The sequence below is a fragment of the Aulostomus chinensis genome, chromosome 19, assembly GCF_037954235.1.
Source record: "Aulostomus chinensis isolate RoL2024-O1b breed Wild chromosome 19, RoL_Achi_v1.0, whole genome shotgun sequence".
Classification (NCBI taxonomy): Eukaryota; Metazoa; Chordata; class Actinopteri; order Syngnathiformes; family Aulostomidae; genus Aulostomus; species Aulostomus chinensis.
The window spans coordinates 11,663,130-11,683,638 of record NC_141338.1 but is presented as its reverse complement, the minus strand read 5'-3'; the positions used below and the strand labels follow the sequence as shown (position 1 = coordinate 11,683,638).

General features: G+C 43.0%; 2 protein-coding genes across 3 annotated transcripts; one reads left to right on the top strand and one right to left on the bottom strand.

The window, feature by feature from the left end:
• Positions 1-3,133: 3,133 nt before the first annotated feature.
• Positions 3,134-10,220, bottom strand: mpx (myeloid-specific peroxidase). The gene is made up of 16 exons (XM_086186592.1): positions 9,758-10,220; positions 9,600-9,662; positions 9,410-9,497; positions 9,122-9,297; positions 8,845-8,977; positions 7,729-7,858; positions 7,439-7,645; positions 7,003-7,366; positions 6,227-6,387; positions 5,888-6,146; positions 5,637-5,807; positions 5,306-5,543; positions 4,448-4,665; positions 4,331-4,356; positions 4,195-4,218; positions 3,134-4,075 (listed from the first exon to the last, which is right to left on the bottom strand). The coding sequence occupies exons 2-16, from the start codon at positions 9,658-9,660 to the stop codon at positions 4,067-4,069; spliced, it is 2,265 nt and encodes a 754-aa protein (XP_086042718.1). The 5' UTR covers positions 9,661-9,662; positions 9,758-10,220; the 3' UTR covers positions 3,134-4,066.
• An 8,411-nt stretch (positions 10,221-18,631) lies between these two features.
• LOC147244066 (uncharacterized) lies at positions 18,632-20,238 on the top strand. Of its 2 annotated transcripts, none has more exons than XM_086188543.1 (5): positions 18,632-18,847; positions 19,039-19,097; positions 19,182-19,346; positions 19,469-19,655; positions 19,894-20,238. In XM_086188543.1, exons 1-5 carry the CDS (start codon positions 18,667-18,669, stop codon positions 19,899-19,901), a joined length of 600 nt encoding a protein of 199 aa, XP_086044669.1. In that variant the 5' UTR covers positions 18,632-18,666; the 3' UTR covers positions 19,902-20,238. The 2 variants fall into 2 exon arrangements, with proteins under 2 accessions (XP_086044669.1, XP_086044668.1); XM_086188542.1 differs by having other exon boundaries at positions 20,064-20,237.
• Positions 20,239-20,509: the final 271 nt, after the last annotated feature.

Genomic DNA, 20,509 nt, shown 5'->3' with positions numbered 1-20,509 from the left:
GCTAATAGTTTTTTTTTAGTTCAGACTCAGTTCAGCTTTGAATTCTACAGCAGAAAAGGACAATTCAAATATTTTCTCCTGTTTCATAAATAGTTTCCATTACTGAAGCACAACACACACACACACACACACACACACACACACACACACACGTCTGGTAGACTACGTGGCACTCTGCACTGTAGCAGGTCAGGAGGAGGAGGAGGAAGAGGAGGAGTGCTTCATCGAAGCTCAACCCAGCTAACTTTAAGTTGTACTATGACTCACACAGTCATACAGATGTACCTCCCAGTGCCTCTCAGTACTTCCCAGTAATCAGTTCTCTTCCGACACACATCTGCAGGAATGTAAGGAGAAATCCCAGTTAATCCAATGATAAAAAAGATGGAGTTGTCAGCATCGATCTTGATCTTGAATGCAGCACAGAGACTTCAAGCCTGAAATAAAAGCAACTTTTTTTTATTTTAGCTCACTGATTGATTCACATAGGTTCTTTGGAGGTGTTTCACCTGCCCTTCACCTTATCAGCTAAACCATTAAAATCACAGTCATTGCACTTCCAAAAAAGATTGGAGGGAGAAAAACAAACAAACAGAAAAAGCAGAGGCTCCAGAGCTTTAAAAAATGCAGGATCCTACATTTCCCAGGATGCAACTCTGCTCTATCTTTCATTCAATTCTTCCTTCCAGGTAAATGTCTGTGTCTTTCAAACTCCACAGTGCCAGTTTGCATCGCTGCGTCTGTCAAACACATTTAGGAGTACTTCTAAAAGCTCCCCCCAGAGCTTGTGGAAAATATAATAGACCAGTTTTTACAAGCTGAATCTTCGTCGTCTTCGCGACCACTAAAGAGATCCTGATGAGGAACATCAGTGGAGCTCTGCTTAAGAATGTCAAGCATATCAAAGTAGAGCAAAGAGTGTCACTAACCCCCAAAAAGCTTTTAAATTAATGGCTGTTGTTAGCTTTTACGGCTAATATCAACAACAACAATAATAATCATCATCATCATAAAAGATACAAAATAATTTCAATTGAATATAATTAATTACACCAAATTAAAAAAAATCAAATATAATGACAGGTTCGTCATATCTAGGAAAAAAATGTTAAATTGGATTCAGCTAAATTTCAGGTAATTCAATTTAAACATTTGAATTTTAAAAAATTAGGTAACATGAAATTTAAGCAATTACATTAAATAAAATGACATTTAAAAATATTGACAAATAAATTCAATCATGAGATCAGCTTTTACCCTTTTAGGTCTAGCTATAAAGGCCATTTTAATACAAATACTTTTGTTCTTTTTTTTTTCTTTTACAAATGATAATCATTTTCATAATTCACACATTGTATCAACATGGATATGAGACTTGGTCAAACCAGAGAACTTTGGGGTTTGATCATAGATATTTTACAGCTCATCAACACTACGCTTGTGCAGTTTTACATCTTCGGTCGTGTTGTTGTGACTTGTTGGTGTTATGATTGATTGTTCTCACCCAGCTGTGTCACAGAGAACTTGTGGGATCTGTCGCGACTGGCGGGAGCAGAACTGGGAACCATTTCAACAAGCCACTGCAAAAAGCTTCAGGGAAAGGAAAGTTGGGATCGGATCCAACATGAAGTGAGGGCTTGAGTTGAAGAGCGGCGTGCCAGCCAGTGAGTGGGATTGAGGCAACAGGGCGCATGGACCAGATGGGAAGAAGCCATGGACAGAAAGCTCTCATTTCCCAAGTTGTGGAGGGCTGAACCCTCAAATTCCTCTTCTGTTGGGGCAAGGTTGAAACTCCAGTATGTCCCTTGTGCCAAGGAAGAGGAACTCTGGAGCACATCTGGAGATGGCTGCTATTGTTGGTGCCATGACCAAGTGCTTAAGGTGTTTGCTGAGTCCATCGACCAGAGCAAGCGCTAACAACCACCAAGGCGCAAAATCTCATCTCAAAATCCTTGTGCGTGCTGCAGAACAACCACATCCCTGACTGAAAGCCCAAACAGGCCTCCTGGGAACAGCAAAGGACTGACAGCTGAGGGTGGACCAGGGAAAGCAGCTGAAATTCCCTGAAAACATTGTGAAACCCACCTTAGACCAGACATCGTCCTGCTCTCAGAGACATCCAAACAGGTTGTCTTGCTGGAGTTAAGAGTGCCCTAGGAGGAGAGGATGGAGGAAGCCAGTGAGTGGAAGAAAAAGAAACATGTGGAGGTGTGTAGCAGACGAGGGTGAGGCCATTGAGGTCGGGGGAAGGGGCGTTGCAGGAAAGTCACTCTGCAAGGCCGACAGCCTCCTGGGCATCACAGGGGCACCCAAGAGGAGAGCCATCAGAACAGCTTCCTAAGCGGCAGAGAGAGCCTCACGATGGCTGTGGATCCAGAGGGACGAGCAGTGGGCGAACACGGGAACTGATGGCTCCCGGTCGGGTCTGGGCGAGGGGGTCTGAAGTTGATAGACCAGAAACCCCCTGTGACCCCAGGTGCTATGACTGATGATGTGTCCAAGAAACTGCATCACAAGATACACCACCCACCCACTGTGGAACATTCATCAGATGTGTGTTGGTGCGAGTTGATGTTCTCTTCAAATTACTGACAGCATCTGAGAGATGGTGAGCAGCAAACACTGGGATGCTGTGTCATAATGACGTTGGTGTTATCTGGTTTGAAACATAGAACAGGACAGGAGTTAGACGAGTGTCTCTGAAGGCAGCCTGTTGAAGGCTGAGGGTGTTTCATCTGTTTTCCTTTTCTCTTCAGCGGTGAGTGAAGAACCCTGAGCTCATTACGACGATACTTCAGGGAACATGGAACCTTTTATGAAGCAGAACATTCTACTGTGGTTCTCATTATCACTGTTACTGATCTTTACTCACTTGTACTGAGGCCATGGGTTAAAAATGATCAAATACAATAAAATTAAATTATCTTGCAAATTTTCACCAAACAAGTAAACATTGGTGTGTTTTTGTTTTGTTTTTTTGTTGTTTTTTTTGGGGGGGGGGGTGCTTTAAAGCACAAGTAAACAAGTTAGGTCACAAAAGTATTTTTTCTGTAAAAAGAAGATTGCTCCATCTACAGGAGATATAAAATATATATCACTTAAGTTTATTAAAGATTTTTACAATTGTCGCACAATTTAAATTTCTTATGCAAAGTTACAGTGTAGTACATTGATCATAGTCTCAGTTCTTTTACCGTACAACATAATTCGACGCCATCTTTGCCCATGTGCATTTTGCACTCCTCAATAAACATTAATTGCATCAATTCAATAGTTGCATCAATGAATGTCTACGATCACAAGAATATAGAATGTACAAGAATATGCAGCTCAGTTTCTTCAGTTTCTGTTTTTATTGAATGCAACATAAAATAGAGGAGAAAGCTGAAGTAAATCAAGCCTTGCAGACAAAGAGCAACACATATTTTCAAGACAAGTTTCTTCAGTGCTTAAGAGTCGTGATAATACTGGGAAATCCTGGGAAATCATTGAAGGCCTCTGACAAATGTTTGCTCTGACAGACTTCATGTTGTAACAGAGTTCAGAGAGAATTATTGGATTGAGTTTTTCTGTCAAAGGTAAAACAAAACATACCTTTATCTCATCTACTGGTCTTTGATGAACTCATTTCAGGAAACAGGGAATTACTCATAAATGCCGTTCTATTCTGACCTGATTACAGGAGGAGAAGCTGAGTGCAAAGTTACTCATTAATAAAACAGACGGACCGCTGGTCCGTGTCCATGTCCATGTCCGTGTGTGTGTGTGTGTGTGTGAGTGTGTGTGTGTGTGTGTGTGTTGTATGTTGGCTGCCTGAGAAGAAGTGTTTGATGCTCCGGCCTTTAGTCTTTTAGCTGGCCTCTTTACCACACGTTGTCGCCTGCCCCCAGCTGCAGCAGCGTGTTCTCTGAATGCTGAAAAGGTTGTTACGTTTCCACGTAGGTGCAGTGGAAGCTGAACTGATGGACGTCGGGGTTGACATGGGGTTGTTCTCGCCCAGGCAAATGTAGAAGACAGTTTGTGGTTGTGTTGATGCTGAGGGCTGGTGCTCTCGAGGTAGATAGTCCTAAGCGATCTGCAGAGAAACAAAATGATTAATTATTTGACAAAGCTGTGAAACCTGTGGCTTACTATTCTAGCCGAGCTCAGTGTGGCCTTTCGGGTCACAAGGTGTATGATGACTGCAGGCCCTACCTCGTTGTCCTCCAGCTCTTCAAACTACAAATCAAGAGGACACACAAGATTAGCTTCATTAGCCTCGTGATTTACCAACATTTAAAAGAAACCAACTCAGTGTTGCGTGATGTCAAATGTGACACTTGAAACCAACCTCATCTTCCTCACAGTCTTCAGAGTCTGCAAGATGAAATGAGCACACATGAGTGTCATTCATTCATGGAACACATTCGAAAACACAATGTATGGCTTCTATCTACTGTTGCCTCACCTGAGTCGGGTGAGCAGGACCTCTCTCTCCAAGCTGACAGGTCCAGGGCCCGGATGTTGTTGCAGCGCATGAGCCGGTTGCTACTGGACAGGATGCTGAATGGGTCCCTGGGGACAGCTGTGATGTCAGTGTTGTCACAGATGATCCTGGATAGGGTGGCTGAGGACAGAGCAGCTCTCTGTCTCGCACTGAAGACGTTCCTGTTCTCCCACCACAGTCTATTGGACAAGGATTATGTGATGGTGTCAGAAAATAAGACATTTTTGACAACAATTTGAAAAGATATGCTTGATATGCAACTAATCCTGACTTGAAGACATCTATCAGCAATCACAGTCTTTATCCCTCATACTCACGGTATAAGACAGGGCTGGAAAAAATGGAAAGTTTTAAGTCCTATACACCCACATGCAGCATATATGCAAATTTACACTTGTAGCTGCAGACAAAGACCCTGCATATGTTGGAATATTTAGCAGCAAGTAATGCAGAAAGTCATGCGAGTACAGTGATGCAAACCTGACTTGTTTTGTATTAGTATATATTCACTGTTTTCAAAGATTTCTATGAGGGAAACATAAAAAGCTACAGCTAAAACCCTGAAATGACATTTTAATGCTTCCAGTTCTTTAGAGGATAATGTATTTTAATATATATATATGTATATATTCTAACCAAAAAAATCCAAAATAAACTCTTTTTCATTTGAGTCCTCAAGACAAACATGTAATTGACTTTGGCACCCCCTAGTGATGATTCCACAAAAGACTGGTACACAAAAGTCTTCACTTGCGCCTCAGCTCCAGCTGAGCTACATGAATGTGCATCATAACTGTGTGCATCTGCAGACACACTTACCTGTCACCTTGGCGGATCCTCTGGAACTGATTTGCGATGAGGCAGGCGAACAGAGGCCCCACGCGGCCTCCAGGGACAAATGGCTCTGCCACACCTCCCATCCAGATGTCAATGTTAGCGGGAGTACCGTAGAGCTCCAGCAGCCGGCGGGCCAAGACAGTGTTGTTCAGTACCTGAGCAAGCTCTGCCTGGTTCCTGGGCTGAGACAGACCACAGAGCCTACGCCAGGAGTTGTAGCCTTGAGGAGGAAACAAATGGACAAGAAGCATGAGGAGGACGTCTAAGTGAAAGAGGAAACATACAATAAGCTGAGCGTCAGCGAGGGGTGTACCGGGCAAGCCGTGCTCTCGTGCCCTTTGCATGTTGAGAGAGCCCAGGTCCAAAGCCAGATGCATCACAAACTGGAAGAGCCTTTCCCTCAGAGCGTCCACCATCATGTGATCCTGAGTGTTCAGTTTAGCAGGACGACCGATCAAACCGCGGAGCAGAGGGTCAATGCCGCCTGGAGAAACAAAATAACATGAAGCATGCATTTAAACTGTTTAAAAGTGATTGAGTAGCAGTTTTATCTGTGCAACTAACCTTCAAACACGATTCTCCAGGGGGTGAAGAAAGCCTCGTACAGGGGGACGCTGGGGAAACGAGGGTGCTCCCTGTAGTTTGCATCCAAACGGAACAACATGGGTTGGATTGCTAAATGGCCGAAACGATAGGCCGCTGTGGCAAAGACATTGGCAATGCTGGGGTCAACGTTGGAATTGTAGCCAGGATAACGGCCGAGCTGTCTGCGCATCGCCTGGTCACCCACGATGTGTGGCAGGTAGTCCCGGAATACAAACACCTGAGCGACACAGACAGTGGTTGATCCTGCGTGTCGGATACATGCCTTGGAGATGCTAAATGACGCTGAGGTGACGTTACCTGTGTGTAAGCACCCGTGATCTTACGGGCCTCCTGGTAGAGAGTCTCACTGTCCCACTGTGGGTTTATTCTCTTCAGCTGACGGGCCAGACGGTTATGCTCACGCATGAACAGTGTGTGAATGGAAGTCAGAGCGATGTTCTCATCCACACGGACATCACCTGAAGGCAGGAATAGGGCAGACATGAGTGAGTATATAAGAAGAGATTAGTTACAATCAAATTGTGTGAATTACTTAGATGATTTAAGCAGTTAATAATGGCTTTATTCAAGAAATAATACAGTGAATCAATCAGTAGTATGACTGTAAGACCCATCAGTAGCTATTTGCGCTCGAGCATAACTGTCATTTCCGTTCTTGATTAATTTACTTTTAATGTCTTTTGAGCAGAAAAACAGCATTATTTGAAAGTGGCGAAGTCCTAAATATGGCGACATTAAACCACCGCAAACGCCTTGGGGTGAAGTTTCAGGTGCATGGGCCACAACCAACTTCCAGCTTGTTGTTTTTGATAATGAGTCCTTCCTAACCTCAACAAAGAAGATTCTGTTACCCAAATTTAATTAAACTTCATCTGTGAAGGCAGAAAATGAGCAAAAAGGCTAATTTTAGATTTCCATGAATCCACCATAACAGAATAGGTAACAGTGGAAACAACTAGTTCCAGTAAGCCTTGTGCTAACTTGAATGTGGATAAAAAAAACTTAATCTTGTGGCTGTTCTACTTTCCACAGTAATTTTTATGAAGCTATTGATGACAACTCAGATGACTAACCAGCAATGAAACAGGGAACCTCTCTGGCGTTGGTGTCATTGGTGACTCTCCTGCGTGTTGCACACATGTTGACCTGGAGAGGGTGGAAAGGCAGCAGCTCACGGCCGTTGTCTCTGAACTCTGAGTTCACCAGCAGCAGGCCGTTATCATTGCTAAGGTCTCGGAGACTGAGGGCCAGCTTCTCCTCTGAGCCGTAAACCTGGCCGAGGTCCAGGAAGGCTGTCAGGGCGTTGATCTGTTCTCTCTTCTCGGGTTCACCTCCAAAATTAAAGGCTGAGAATCCTGTTCCACAAACAGGGGCAGATCTAAAGGAAGGGATGCAGCTGTCGGGGCCGGTGGGCAAGCGGGGGTCACCGGGGGGGATCTGGTTGTAAGAAACCGAGGTTATAGACAGAATCTTTCAGTGAAAACAAAATGATTGAGTGTTGACACCCACTGGTATGGGGATACATGGCTCTGTCCGCTCGCAGCTCTCATCACAGTCCACGCCATTGCTGAAGGAGCGGATACTGGGAGAGAAGGGCGTGAAGGTGAGGTCGTGATCGTTCCACTGACCAAACAAGGTCACCATGTGAGAGAACTCTCTGTCACTAACTACGCCTGCGTCTGTTGTGCTCAGGATGTTATTGGACACCTGTCGGACCTGAGAGCAGAGGAGGAATGATTGGATTTCATTTCTATCAGAGGTGAACCTGGGATTCCAAGCAGCTGTCACAAAAATCTTACCAGGGGGAGCATGAAATTGTTGAAAGTCCTATTTCTGTCCCATCCTTTAGGCTCAGAGATGCCGTCGTCATACTCAGCAGGCAACAGGCGGAGAAAGGGGGTGTTGGAGGCTCCAAGGCGAGTTTTTTGTCTAGAAGCATATATCCTTGTTTAGAAACACTGCTTGAGAAATCTCAAGGAAGTGTATACAACCTCTGTCGGCTATTTCACAAGTGTTTCCTCCGAATGTTAGAAACCCAGGGACTCTGTCACAAAATCATATGTTACCTAAAGAAACAGATTCCATTTAAACTTTAACATAAATAAAATAATGTTCCTGTGAGGTTAAATGTTTACTAAGTTAAAACATTCACCGGGGATGATGCTGAGTTCTTGATAAATGCCCACAAAACAGCCGCAGAACATTGCAGTGAAACAATTTAGACTAAGACCGTTCTTAGAAATGCTAAACTTGAATTCTTCTTTAATACCAGACTAATACTTTTCGACGACTATCAGTGGTACCATCAACCAATGTTGCAACAATGTTCCCTGAATGCTACGTGTGTCACAGCTCAGGTCATCCCAGGTATGTGAAACGTTGCAACAAAATGTGTGTATACTGTTTTCAAAGCAGGCTTTCCTCAATTCTGGGAGCGTTAAAAATAACTGAGTGTTCTGGGTTCATACTTATAATGTGCAAGATGTGCTTGAGCTCTGGTTTGGATTCTTGCTGGCCAGATGATTTGCGACTGTTTCTAACTCTTATTGTGGTCTAATGAGGCATAAAATTTCCAAAAATTGTAGGCTTATTAGAAAAAAAAAAAGAGAGAATCATATCACCAATCCTGCATTCAAAATAATTTTGTATAAAAGACCTGCTGAAATATTTTCCTACGGGAACATGATATTTACAGAACATGACAAAAAAGCATTTCTGTTTCTGTGTAAAGACACAATATTAATGTCTTTTTTTAGACTAAATATAAGTGGAAATTCAAGACGGTTCAAATTGGGGAAATCTTCAAAGCCTATCAAGTATTAAAATGTCTTCATACGGCGACTATCACAGAAGAAAAATAGAGAAACTGACTTGAACACACAGTGTTGAATGTCAGATACTGAGGTGTCTCTCACAGGTTGTTGCAGACGCTGGTGGCTGTGCGATACTTGTCCAGGTTCTGGGTGGTACGACACGATGGCGGTCTGGTTCTAGCCGCACATCCGGTTATCTCGGCAAGTTTTTCAATATCCTCTTGGGACAGCAAATCTGAAAAATATGATTGACACCTCTAAGTAATGCAAACAGTGTTTGCATGAATGCAATATTAAGAAGTCAAGTGTTCAGCTCTTACAGTCATCACATCGTGAAACAAGAGAGCCGCTCGACTCAGAGGCAGGCATCATGTCTGACCTGTGGCGTTAAGTGAGCGCTTGTAGATACGATGCACCTTCTCGTTAAAGAGGCGGAGGGTCTGCGCCATGTAGTCTGCTGACCTGACTGCCGAGCGCGTATCTCCGCGGGGCTGCTTCAAGAGCCGGAGAGCATCATGAGGTCTCACCATCTCCCTGCGGACCCGCCTCAGACTCCTGGAAGATCACAAACTTGAGGTTGACAACTGTTCCTAACAATTACTGAAACACAAAATGATTTTAACGACAGAAATTTATGCAGAAACCATTTGAAATGTCACCAACTCACTCTTCTCTTGAGTATTTGTAAGCATCATCTACAATTGTCTTTGCCTCCTCGAAACATCGTTGGAGGATTCTACTGTTGAGATCTTCTCCTGTGCAGAAACAGCACATTTGTTCATGACATTTTTTTTTTCCCCCCAACATCTGGAAAATTCAGGTGAGAATGAATCAAAAATGTATCCAATATTGTCTACCTGCTGGTTTGGAGTCAGCAGGGAGGCAGATGCCAAGTACAAGGAGGACAGAGAGAAGCATCCCTGGAACAAATGAACAAAACTGAACTCAATTCATCTGTCAAACTGGAAACTCAGTAACTCAGAGTCATCCAGTAAAGCAAAAGGAAAGCCGTTACCTGTGTGTGTGAGAATGAGGATCTTGTCAATGTTCCTCTAAATCCTGAGTATGCAGTGTTATGGCACTGTCACCTATATATATATATTCAGGCACCAGGCTGGTGGCCTCGCCCCTGATCACACAGGTGGAACTACTGTCAGGAAAGACAGAGAACTTCCTTGTTCCTCCTCCCCAGAAGGAAATCGTTCGAACTCAGAGGATCATGCTCGTCCCTGCTAAAACACTGAAAGTAAACACTAAAAAGCAGCATAACATATACATTTTTGACAATAACATATATTTTTAGTATGGAAATAGTCAAATAAAAATAGGTTTCACTATTAAGCCTTCAATTTAAAATAAATCATTTTGTCACTGAAAAGAAGTCGACACTCTTCAGCAATGTGGCAAACTATTTTACAACTCACAGAATATTTTTTGTGTCATTCATTTCTTTCAAATATATTGAAAAAATATCTATATAAATTGCTATTTTTTTTAATTTTTTTTTTTTGTTCTGGCATGGTTAGAACTACTTTCTTACTGTAAATTTCATTGATTTCGTTTGTCACATTGGTTCCAGTACTTTCCCTCAGTGAAAAGAGGTCCAATCAGACAGTTTAAGTCTGTGGAACCTAAACTGTTGTTAACTGTGCTTTATTGCGCTAACGTTGAGTACGCCGTTACCACATAGAAAGTGACAGTGTTGTAAAAGTATCTGAGAAGAGGAAGTCATCAAAACTTGTCCGTATACTGCGCCAGTAGTGGAGCACACAATTGTAGTGGAGGCTCAGTGCAGGGAAGTGACATAATATTAGTTATCAGAGGGCATCATGCAGAAGAGTCTGAAAGTGTGACCCCGGCTGAAGAATTTTTATATATCAAGTCTTTTCTGAATGGAAAACAGCAACATTATCCTGGATTGGCTAAACAGTTGACTGCCTTGGATCAAATAACGTAATCATCCCATTTAGCTAAACTAATGTCAGCTACACTGAAATTTAAGCAAAATATTCTCAGTTTTGCTTTTTCAATCGGGCTTTAGTGGTCTGTAATAGGCAGGACCCAAATTCAGAGACTGGCAGGATTTATTCTGGGTGAAAACAACCAGGGATCCAGGAGCTAAAAGCACCTTTTAAATTGAGTTTCTCTGGAAAAGCACATGGAACACGTTGATAAGTGAAGAGACAAACAGATAAAAGGACACCGAATGGCTTGAAGCTGATGGGACACAGGGGGGTAATCCAAGACACGATGCCCAGCACATTTATGAAGAACTTAAACATGAAAATTCAAATGGAGCGAAGACAAAAACCAGATGCAGCTTCAAGTTTTGGAGTCTTTATAGAGTCCCAACCAGCTGTTGTTTGGTGTCAGCCACAGATTTATTTGCTTTCATTCCCCTAAGATTCATTCAGCAGCACACATCAATAGACATTTGAGTTCCGTGAAGTAAACACATCAGAGGCTCCATACACATTGTCTTACCTATAAGGAATGAGGACAGAGGAAAGCCATTGTCATTTTTTCAAGTGTGTTTTGGTACGGCGAATTGCTTGTTTAATGGTCAATTGTGACACAAGCTGCAACATCAGCGTACACGACCTGTCTTACAAGAATTGATTGTCATGTGGAAAACACGACTGAGAGGGTATTACAAATGGAAAAACCTAAGCAAAACACACATCCTGTGTTTCACTGAAGTTTGCTGTCACACTAACCAGAAAACCACTAGCTGGCAAACTTCTGGGGTGTGAAAATGATTTGAGCAAACTGACCCAAAATGTCTTTCCCTTGTGGAAAGGCTTGAGTGCTTTCATGACCTTCAGAGGGACACCAGTGGGAGGCCAGATGAAAAATCACGCTTTCCTCTCAACTCCACCCCATAAAATCCTGTCTTTCTAACAGAAATCAACAAATGCAAACGCTAAGGCCCCTGGGTCCTACCCGCTCCTGGGCCAGCCCATGGGCTGCTTGACAACTCCTGATAAAAACCTTCAACATGAAGTCAGGATTGTGACAGGTAATCTACTTAGGAACAAATCAAGGGTCTATCAAGGAAAAATGTAATGCCTGCACCATCCAAGCGTGCCCGTGTCATGAAAACATACAGTCTGAACGTGGAAGGAATCAGTAGATGTTGGTGGACTGGTTGTAGACGCCAAACAACCCAACCAGTTCTCCTTTAACAGGGCATGAAGACATGGTGAGGCTCACAGTCTCAGAAAGAGGCAAAAAGCCTGATAGAATGATGTTCAGGGCTTGACTGAATTCCAAACATTTCACAACAAACCCTCATATATTATACACGGCCTCTTCCCCCTTGCTGGGACAGCTCATGATACCAGCCTTTTATTGCAGAAAACTCACTCCCCTGACGGAACTATTACAGCAGCTGAGCCCCACAGCAAACAGGTTCAAGAACTAGTCTTGGAGCATGAACAGGAGTGGTTGGGCAACGTGTTTCAAGGTGTCCAACCACTCCTGTTCATGCTCCAAGACTAGTTCTTGAACCTGTTTGTCCCAGGGGGAGCTGTGGGTGTGTTTGAATGAAGAACAGAAGCCAGGCAGCTCACTGTGGGACAGGACTGAAGGGGTACTGGTACCTCAGGTGGTAGGTTTTGCAAAACTGAGAACCAGGATGTGGAGCTGGTGGAAAAAGGCGGCTGTGGTTTAAATGTTGGTGTGCCGAGGGCGACTGGCATCACCTGAAGTTCATCTGACATAACAAGCCCGCAGGAGAATTGGGTCGCGATGATGGCGTGAATGACAGGCTGGAGAATAGCAAGCTTTGAGCCGTGAAACAAGGGAAGAGGATCTGGTTGGTAACTGATCACGATGGGTTTGTCCCAAAAATGCTTTCAAGCACCACCGTGGGCTTCTGATGTAGAGGGGAAACAGATGTTTGCAAAGGAGAGCAGTATAAATACGCCATCAGGGAATGTGCAGCGCAGACAAACAGCTAATTTACTCGTCTTGAGTATCTGCTCACTGTCAACGTTAAATAACACTTTTCTGTGTGTTTGCAACATTCACCAAAGAGTTGCACTGGACATGTCAGGTTCCCCATTTGAAGGTCATTTAAAAAAAAACACACACAAATTTTCAACATTGGCTGAAACTTAGCCAACCTCAAGTTGTAGCAAGAGGTCACATTTCAGCAGTTGGGTTTTGTTAGTGAGTATTGTTTCACGTGTTGTTGAGAAATTCAGTGTTTAAAATCGACTAGAAATGTTTTTTGCAGTTAAAAATGAGTGACAATCAAGAAGCGCCATGTTAGGTGATGCTAAGATGATTCCGAAAGATTTAACAACTCCTCATGTTTCACTTGGTGTCATTGCCCTGCTTCCTCCGGCAACAAGAGGAGCTTCAGATGAATCATTCATGGCAAACAGTTGCTCCATATAGAAGACTACCTCCTGCAGATTCCCCCGTCTTTTATGATCCATAATAAGGAAAAAAAAATACTGACATCTTTTCTTGGGCTGTTAAGGAGAAAAGGAGTTCTAATATCTAATCTCACGTTCCTGTAACTGCATGCAAGCGTATTAGAAGGATCTTTGTGTCTTCACCTTGTCCGTTACCAAGGGCGCACACTTTTAATGACACCAGTGAAACACAACTAAAGCAAAACCAGATCAAGCCATGTTTCCCATGCATGAATTTCATTTCAAACAGAAGCACACGTGACTCAAGAGGAAGAGATAATCAGGGTGAGGCAGAGGAAACAAAGACAGACGTTTGCATTGTTCCATTCAGTCAGGTTGGCTGCCATCGTCACACAGCGACTTCTATTCCACATCCATCAGTCACTCAACATTGAACTCAAGCTCACTTTTGTTCTTCCACGCCAACACATCTTGACCAGATATATTTTTACTTCTACTTGACCTCCTTGTAATGGACGTTTCTAATGCTTCCTGGTCATTGAACTCTGCCCTGCTCTGCAGAATGGTTAATCTGAATCAAATCGCCAACATTGTTCACCTCAGTGTGTAGTGTAGTATGGATACTAACCTCTTGGAAGACACTCAGATTACTGCAGTAAAACAAATCCTGCGCCATAAACTACTTGTAGTAAAGATAAGTCATGAGGGAAACCAGAGGCAGGGGAAAGATAAAGACAAAAGCTGCCCCGCTTATCGTGCGTGCCAACAGATAAGTGGGGCAAATATTGTAATTATTTTAATGCGCAATAACTTTAAGTTATATTGTGTTTATGCAACATTGGGCAGGAAGTGAAGGCTATTTCTTCTGATTGAGAGTGCTCACATAAGGATGTAGCTTCAATTACCTGTTTGTTTTTGTAGTTTTACACAGTGCATATCGCATGGTCAAAATTTCTAAATAAAACCAGATAGTTTTAGAGGTGGTTTTAAAGGGAGGTAAGACAAATGTTCTATATGATGTTTGCAGTCATTTTTTGTTTGTGTCTCCACTTATGGGGGCTAATTTGACCGGTTGAAGTTCTTTTCACTTTTCACTTCTTAAAAAAAAAGACAGTGTTTCTCGAGCAGCAAGTTTACAATAGAAAAGTCCAAATATACAAGTAAGAAAACGTCAGCGGAAACAAACGTGGAAAGAAGTTGCTGACAACGAGTCCTCCCTCATCCCTCTGCTGCTGGTTCGGACAGGAAGTTGCTACCATCTCTGCAGCTCAGGTAAACACAATTGGCCTCATTTTTAAGATTTGTCACAAACTGACGCATGAAAGAAAGAGAAATGACAAACATCTCAGACAGAAAAACACCCCATATTTGTAGATGATGGAAATATGCGTTTTCTTTTGTTAACTAACAGGTGTAAAACATTTGATTGATAACAGGCCTGATGTATCATGGCCATGAGGCTTTGGTGTATTCTAAATGCACCCCTTGGGCAAAAGGTCATGCTGCTTAGCATAGCTTTGGTCTCTTAACTATTTGCCTGTCGTGAATGTTTTCCAGAAGAACATTCATACAGATCAGCTCATGGAAAAACAAAAGCTTTCAATGTATTGACACATAGACAGAGCAGCACATTGAAAACAGGGATAGAGAGGCCCCGCTTGTCGTTAGCTCATCAATACCAAGAAGGAAACTGCAGGTGAAGAAAAGTTCAAAAGTAAAGAGATTTAAGATACAAAGCAAGCTAAACAGGTATGAACGCAGAGGTTATGTAAGGCGTAGACAACTAGTTGAGCCGGAGAGTGGAAGATACCACACGGCTACAGCGGAGGCTTCAAAGCACCAAAAGAAAGGTGAATTCGGGCTACAAAAGAATGACGCAACCAGCAGATAAATACACTTGTTGGCATTAGAATGCAGAAACAGAAGGACGGAAAAATATCTCATCCATGACAAATCATTTGATGAAGTCTGAAATGAACAATGGTTTTTACCTCTAAACCTTTTTTAAAAAAATTATTTTGGAGACTTTTACAATGATTGCACTTTCCTAAGACAAGACGACACCAATTGGAATTGGAAACACATACAAGAAGGGAAGTAACGATGGGAGCCAAAGGTGTGTCCTTCATCTGAACACTACGCCATATATCTCCACATTTACACTCAGGAGAACTCAAACTATAAGAGTGAAATGACAGTTGTCCATGTGTCACCCAGGATGCATGATATTAATTAACACCAGTTCTGAAATGAGAAAGAAAATAACCGCTGAAAATACTGAGCAATGGTCTTTGAAAAGAATGCTCGAGAAGAAAGGCACCACTTCTCCTTGCGTGCGACCCCACCTCTCTGGCAGTGAATGCCTCCTCTGCCGATTTATAACACTGGTCAACAACAAATTTGTTGTCTGCGTTTTTTCAGCTGATTTACGATGAATCTGATGCGCTGAATCCAAAAATCACATTGGTTTCGCTCAATCAGGTCAAGTTTTTGAGCTATGGCCACATGTCGTTTTTTTTACGTTTTTGTTCTCATGTACGCATGTGTGGAGCACTTTAGAAGAAGTTGGTTGGGGTAAAATGCCATGTTGAATAATTGTTTTGATTGGAAATGATTATTTTAATGACAAGAAGTATTCAGGTCCGATAGTTCTGGGTGATTATGTCGAAAAGGGATCAGTTCTAAGTCATAAAACTTTGACATCTTCCAAAAATTGGTGCGGCACAGCATAAAGTTGGTGGATCAAAGCTAAAGTTAATGGGGCAGCCGTCTCAACTCTGAAGAATGAACAATACCTACATGCGCCAATTTATGACCTAGGGTTAGGGTTTGTACCCATTTTTATATTGCAGGTGAATGAGATGGCTTCGACCAGAGGATCGTGCAGAAATAAGCCTGACGTGTTCTGCTACATATGTGGAGTTTGCCTCTGTACCTACCAATCGCACACTCGACTACACTGAAGGAGAAGTATGAAGCGGTGAAGTCTGTGCTGGAGAAAATTGGTTATGATCAGCATAAGTGGTTTATTTGTGTTGACCTGAAGATGGTGAACTTTTTGTTGGGACAACAGTCTGGCTTCACCAAGTACCCATGTTTTCTGTGCATGTGGGATAGTAGGGACCGTGCACAGCATTACACGAAGAAAAAGACTGGCCTGTGGGGGGGGGGGATTGGTGCCTTGCAAAGAAAGGAACGTCATCAACGACCCTCTGGTGGACAGAGACAGAATACTCTTCCCACTGCTGCACATCAAGCTCGGCTTAATCAAGCAGTTCACCAAGGCTCTGGACAAGGATGGTGACTGCTTCACTTACTTGTGCCAGGCTTTTCCAGGATTGACCATGGAGAAAAAGAAAGCTGGCATCTTTGACGGTCCTCAGATCCGTCAGCTCATCAGAGATCCAGAGTTCGAAAACTCAACGAACTAAGTGGAACTGGAAGCGTGGAAGGCATTTGTTCTGGTAGTGAAGAACTTTCTTGGCAATAATAAAGCCAGAAACTATGCAGAACTTGTCAACAACATGCTGACTGCTTTCAGAAACCTGGGCTGCAACATGAGCATCAAGATGCACTACCTATTTTCACAAATGGACCGGTTTCCTGAGAACCGGGGTTCAATGAGTGACGAGCAGGGGGAGAGATTCCATCAGGACATGAAAGAGATGGAGACCAGGTATCAGGGTCGCTGGGACGCAGTCATGATGGCTGACTACTGTTGGACTCTGAAGAGAGACCTCCCTGCCGCTGAGCATTCCAGGAGTTCGAAGAAACGGAAGTTCAAGCCCTGAAGTTTTAACAATGGTGAAGCAACATGCAATTTACGTGTACTTACCTTTATCAATGCCCACCATTCAGTTTACAGTCATTGATGTTTCTATCAGGTAATCAATTATGTTGTTGGAAAAACATTTTTTTCTCTTAAAAACATATTTAGGATGATATGTGTTGACAAAAAATCAGCTGATAATGCCACAAAAATGTGATCGATTTTGTCACAAGATCTGATTTTTTTTCAAATCAACTTAGCACAAAAACCTGACCTGATGGAGAGAAACGGACGCCACTTCCTGATTCAGCAGTGCAAAAATACCCTAAGTCAGTTGTAGGAATCTAGACAACATTAAAAAAGTAAAAAATTGCTGCCCAGTGTAATCAGGGCCGCTGCCCATGAAAGGAATAAGGTGAGCTGTAACCTGTCCTTCCTCCTTCCCGTCAATAATTCCACAAGAGTCCATGTGTTTATTTCCTCCTGTTTACAATAAGCTGACATTAATTGACCTGACCAGGAGAGGAGCTGCCAGACGGATCCCTGAACGATGTCTTCACCTCAGGAAGCACTAAATATAGTTTATCAGAAGTAAAACATTTGCATTTCAGATTTCAACAAAGTGAGTGTTATAACACCCGCTTATCCCCATTTTATCATGACCATGCTACTGATTTCTTGTTGGTTGTTTATTTTAGCCATTTTGTTATCATTTATCTATAACTTGCACACATAGATCATCCCTGTTTTTTTTATGTTTCCCAATCAACATATTTGATTTAAGTAAAACACATTCAGGTAAAGGAACCTTGAAGTAGTCTTCACTGGTTTAATCCACTGTGTTCCCGGTACCAAACGTGGAACTCCCAATCACTTCCTGTATTTGTACAGTGAGACATCATTCATGATATGATAGTTAGAACACGCATGAAGGAGAAGTTAATCAGATTAAGTTTGATACTGTTGTGAATGTTGCGTATGCTATACAATTTGTTTTTTATGCAGTAATGGTAGATAAGGTTGAAGTGCGTACTCAGTGTTGGAAAAACTGAGGCTGTCAATCACTTCAGAGAGTTGCTGCAGTGAAACTTGAGACAAATGGTCAGAAAATTCAGAACATCCTCGTGCATGTTTTTCTCAGTCCAACCCCTCATACTTGAAATATTCCACTTCAGCCGGACAATTTTTCTATTCCAAGGGAATGCAGATGAGAAATTTCCCCATTTTTTCCATGCTTCATTAACTAGAAATTTAATTCAGCTTATTCATGTCAAACCATCATAGCGTTAGCAGGTTTTTGTGTATTGCGCAGCCCGGCGTGTGTTCTGTTGTCACTGGAGATTGAGAAAGGCTGATATTCCTCTGTAGAATCTCTGTCTAAATCATCCTCGTAGCCACAAACCTCATTTTGGGCTTGAGGAAGCGTCAGGAAGCCTGAACCCCTGAATGTCTCTCAGTCCCACTGACTCCCTCGCTAAAAGAATCCAGAATTATCAGCATGAGAGGTTAAGGCCACCTTTCTCAAGCTCGTCAAAGCTTCATCAGCGTGTTGAGGAGGATCGTGACATTCTAACTATCCAACATGTTATTTCAATGACGGCATCATCGCTCTCACATGACATTAACAAGTCAGAATGTCAGACGGGATGATACACCGAGGTATTCACTGTCAAAATTCTGACCCTCTATATGAGATCAAGGAGTAACTCCAAATTCTACATTGTTCTACTGACAATAATCAGTGCTAACAGTGTTGCTCCACGATCGGTCATGAACAAACGAAGAAATTATCTGACCAAAACTCCCACAAATGCAGGGGAAGTTCATGTAAAAACCCTGGCAGAGATCCTCAGGGAGAAGGCAGCCAGGACGGCGGCACAGCGACACCCTCATTCGGAGGGGAAGGCTGCTAAGCGTCCTCCAGTGCGCCTCAAGAGGCCAACTTTTCATAGTAAGGCAGCATTTACTTCTTCAGAGTACGTAGAGGCAGGTAACACAGACAGCTGGTTACCGGGGCAGCAGGGCTCGGAGGTAGAGTTGCCCTCTAGCAAATTACATGTTGCTGAGCTGCGTCTGTGGATAGTCTTGTTTGCCTAGCCCTTATTCTATACCATGTATGATGAATATTAATGAATTCTGCAGATATCAGGGTGAGCGGCCAAGCTGACGAGCCAGTGATAACCCCCGCTACTGCCGCTCAGGTAGGGCCTAGACGATGCTGCAGGATTGTATCTGGTTGCTTGTTCTCTTGACTGTAGCTGATGGTAATTTCGTTGTCTTTCTAGACCGTCTCTGTTATCAGGAACAACGTGGGGCGGAAACGCAAGTGGCCAAGTGTAGAGGCAGGCACAACCGCTTCCACTGCCCAGAACAAAACAAGACACAGCTCCACAGCACTGCCACCAGGGAAGTGGGCCAGAAAAGCTCCACAGGGTCTGACTGCCTCCACAGTGAGTACATGTTCACGGCTTGTTTGCACTTTCCTCAAATGGCCATTAAAGGCTGGTTTACCAGAGTGTTAAATTGCTTCTATTGCTTTCAATGACCTCGAGTGACTTTTGTCACATTGTAGATGTATACGTCCCTTGCTGAGTCCACAAAACTGGGAGAGGTAAGGGTGAAGACCCTAGCAGAGATCCTGAAGGAGAAGGCAGCCAGGACTCAGAAACTGCAGGTCCAGGATGCTCAGCGCCCTCGAACTGAGGAGAAGCCTGCTGAGAAGGCTCCTCCAGTGCAGATCAAGAGGCCTGATTTTTCGAGTAAGCCAGAGTTTCCTTCTTAAGAGTATTTTCAGGCAAGCAATGCATATGGCTGTCACTGGGGGCTCAGAGGTAGACTTGCCTTCCAGTTATGCACTCTCTCTGCCACTTAAGTTTTATATAGCTTTTTATGTTAAAAAAAAGTGTGTGGTAAGTTTATGTAGATCACTAGTGACAGGCAGGAAATAATCAATAATCGAAATAAGCAATCGATTCTCATACGTTTCTGTCACCTAAGGACACTGAAGCCATCCGCAGCCCAGCGGTGGCCATGATGCTGCCCCCCCCCCCCCCCCAGCAGCTGGGTCATGAGGAGCGACCTGAACAGAGGGAAGCTCAGTGTGTGTGTGTGTGTGTGTGTGTGTGTGTGTGTGTGTGTGTGTGTGTGTGTGTGTGTGATATCCCCAGGAACAAACATCTACTGGGACTCTTCTCACATCACAATTTCCTCGAGAACTGCACTCTCTAATTTAAGTAGCTCTGAATTTTTTGTTCCTTTAAATCAGGTTAACAGTTTATTCATTCTTATTTTGTAAATATTTTGTTTACAAATGAAGCATGGTGTTATCGAGATAAATAAATCACCTTTTTATGAAACCTGGAAAGTTTCTAACGTCTGCCTCCTACCACCATCCATCGGCTCATCGGTAAAATATCCAGCACCTGGTGTTCCTGATACAGTTTGTGTATCTGCTTGGCCCATAAACTCTATGTAGGTTATCTTTAATTCATAATGGGGACTTTAACTTTAAGAACCCTCTGAACTAAAGGTGCGGCAGTTATATAATCCACTTCATCCTCATGGTGGAGTACAGTTAAATTAGATGAATGCCGGATTTCCACATTTCCCCTGA

Excerpts from the sequence above, each read along its gene's own strand:
- mpx (XM_086186592.1), bottom strand. The coding sequence starts at position 9,660 with ATGCTTCTCTCTGTCCTCCTTGTACTTGGCATCTGCCTCCCTGCTGAC. Across the intron at positions 9,298-9,409 it reads TACAAATACTCAAGAGAAGA|GAGTCTGAGGCGGGTCCGCA; the intron begins GTGAGTTGGTGA and ends GTGATCTTCCAG. Across the intron at positions 8,978-9,121 it reads GCGCTCACTTAACGCCACAG|ATTTGCTGTCCCAAGAGGAT; the intron begins GTCAGACATGAT and ends CATATTTTTCAG.
- LOC147244066 (XM_086188542.1), top strand. The coding sequence starts at position 18,667 with ATGAACAAACGAAGAAATTATCTGACCAAAACTCCCACAAATGCAGGG. Across the intron at positions 18,848-19,038 it reads CAAGAGGCCAACTTTTCATA|ATATCAGGGTGAGCGGCCAA; the intron begins GTAAGGCAGCAT and ends TGAATTCTGCAG. Across the intron at positions 19,347-19,468 it reads AGGGTCTGACTGCCTCCACA|ATGTATACGTCCCTTGCTGA; the intron begins GTGAGTACATGT and ends GTCACATTGTAG.